The 667-nt window shown below is 39.6% G+C and overlaps 1 protein-coding gene across 1 annotated transcript in view; it reads right to left on the bottom strand.

Annotated features, from left to right (window-relative positions):
* Nucleotides 1–152: 152 nt before the first annotated feature.
* The window catches only part of terb1 (telomere repeat binding bouquet formation protein 1), a 10,143-nt gene continuing 9,628 nt past the window's right edge, over nucleotides 153–667 (bottom strand). Inside the window, exon 18 of the mRNA XM_019888357.1 lies at nucleotides 153–452. Coding sequence (XP_019743916.1) covers nucleotides 445–452 — 8 coding nt within the window. The 3' untranslated portion in view covers nucleotides 153–444. The remainder of the gene's footprint in view (nucleotides 453–667) is intronic.

The raw sequence follows: 667 nt of genomic DNA, 5'->3' as shown, positions 1-667 counted from the left end.
TTTTTTTTTTTTTCCAGAATGCAGGAGGAACCCGCAGCACCCACAGATCCAAATGCAATAATAAACTTAAATGAATGCTGTACCTCGCTGACAGTGACCATCAAAACTGCATTAGATGGAAACAGATAATCAGATGCGCATACGAGTTGCTATACGATCAGAAACGGGGCTTATCCATATGTTTTAATTCAGAAATGACAACAAATTACTAACGATATGAACAATTATAAACAATGACCACACACCTGTAAAAGTGCAGCAGAAATAGCTTGCATGTGCAGTAGAACAAGTCATTCATTACCCAGCAGACGAGAACAAATTTGAAGATAAACTACAGTGTCAAACTGAAGGCTCTGTAGCCAAAACAGTTTATGGTGAGTCTGATGAAGGGGTACGGAGTTTTGGTCCAGAGTCTCTCACACACACGGTCAGCATCCTGTGGCTTTACTTGTCTGAGGACAGAAATAAGACTCCGCTTTGATTTACACTTAATGGTTTAAAGTAATACAATTCCACTATTGTGATCTCAAATGGCATGATTAGGATAGAGAGAAACAAAAAAAAATGGGATTGAGAATCTACAGATCCAAATCAGACCATTTCAAATGTGGAAGATGAGCCGTACTTTATCGGCTCCCCGCCCAACCCACTTCCCGAAAACAAAAAA

Source organism: Hippocampus comes, unplaced genomic scaffold (assembly GCF_001891065.2).
Source record: "Hippocampus comes isolate QL1 unplaced genomic scaffold, H_comes_QL1_v1.1 scaffold112, whole genome shotgun sequence".
NCBI lineage: Eukaryota > Metazoa > Chordata > Actinopteri > Syngnathiformes > Syngnathidae > Hippocampus > Hippocampus comes.
This window is presented reverse-complemented; position numbering and strand designations above follow the sequence as displayed.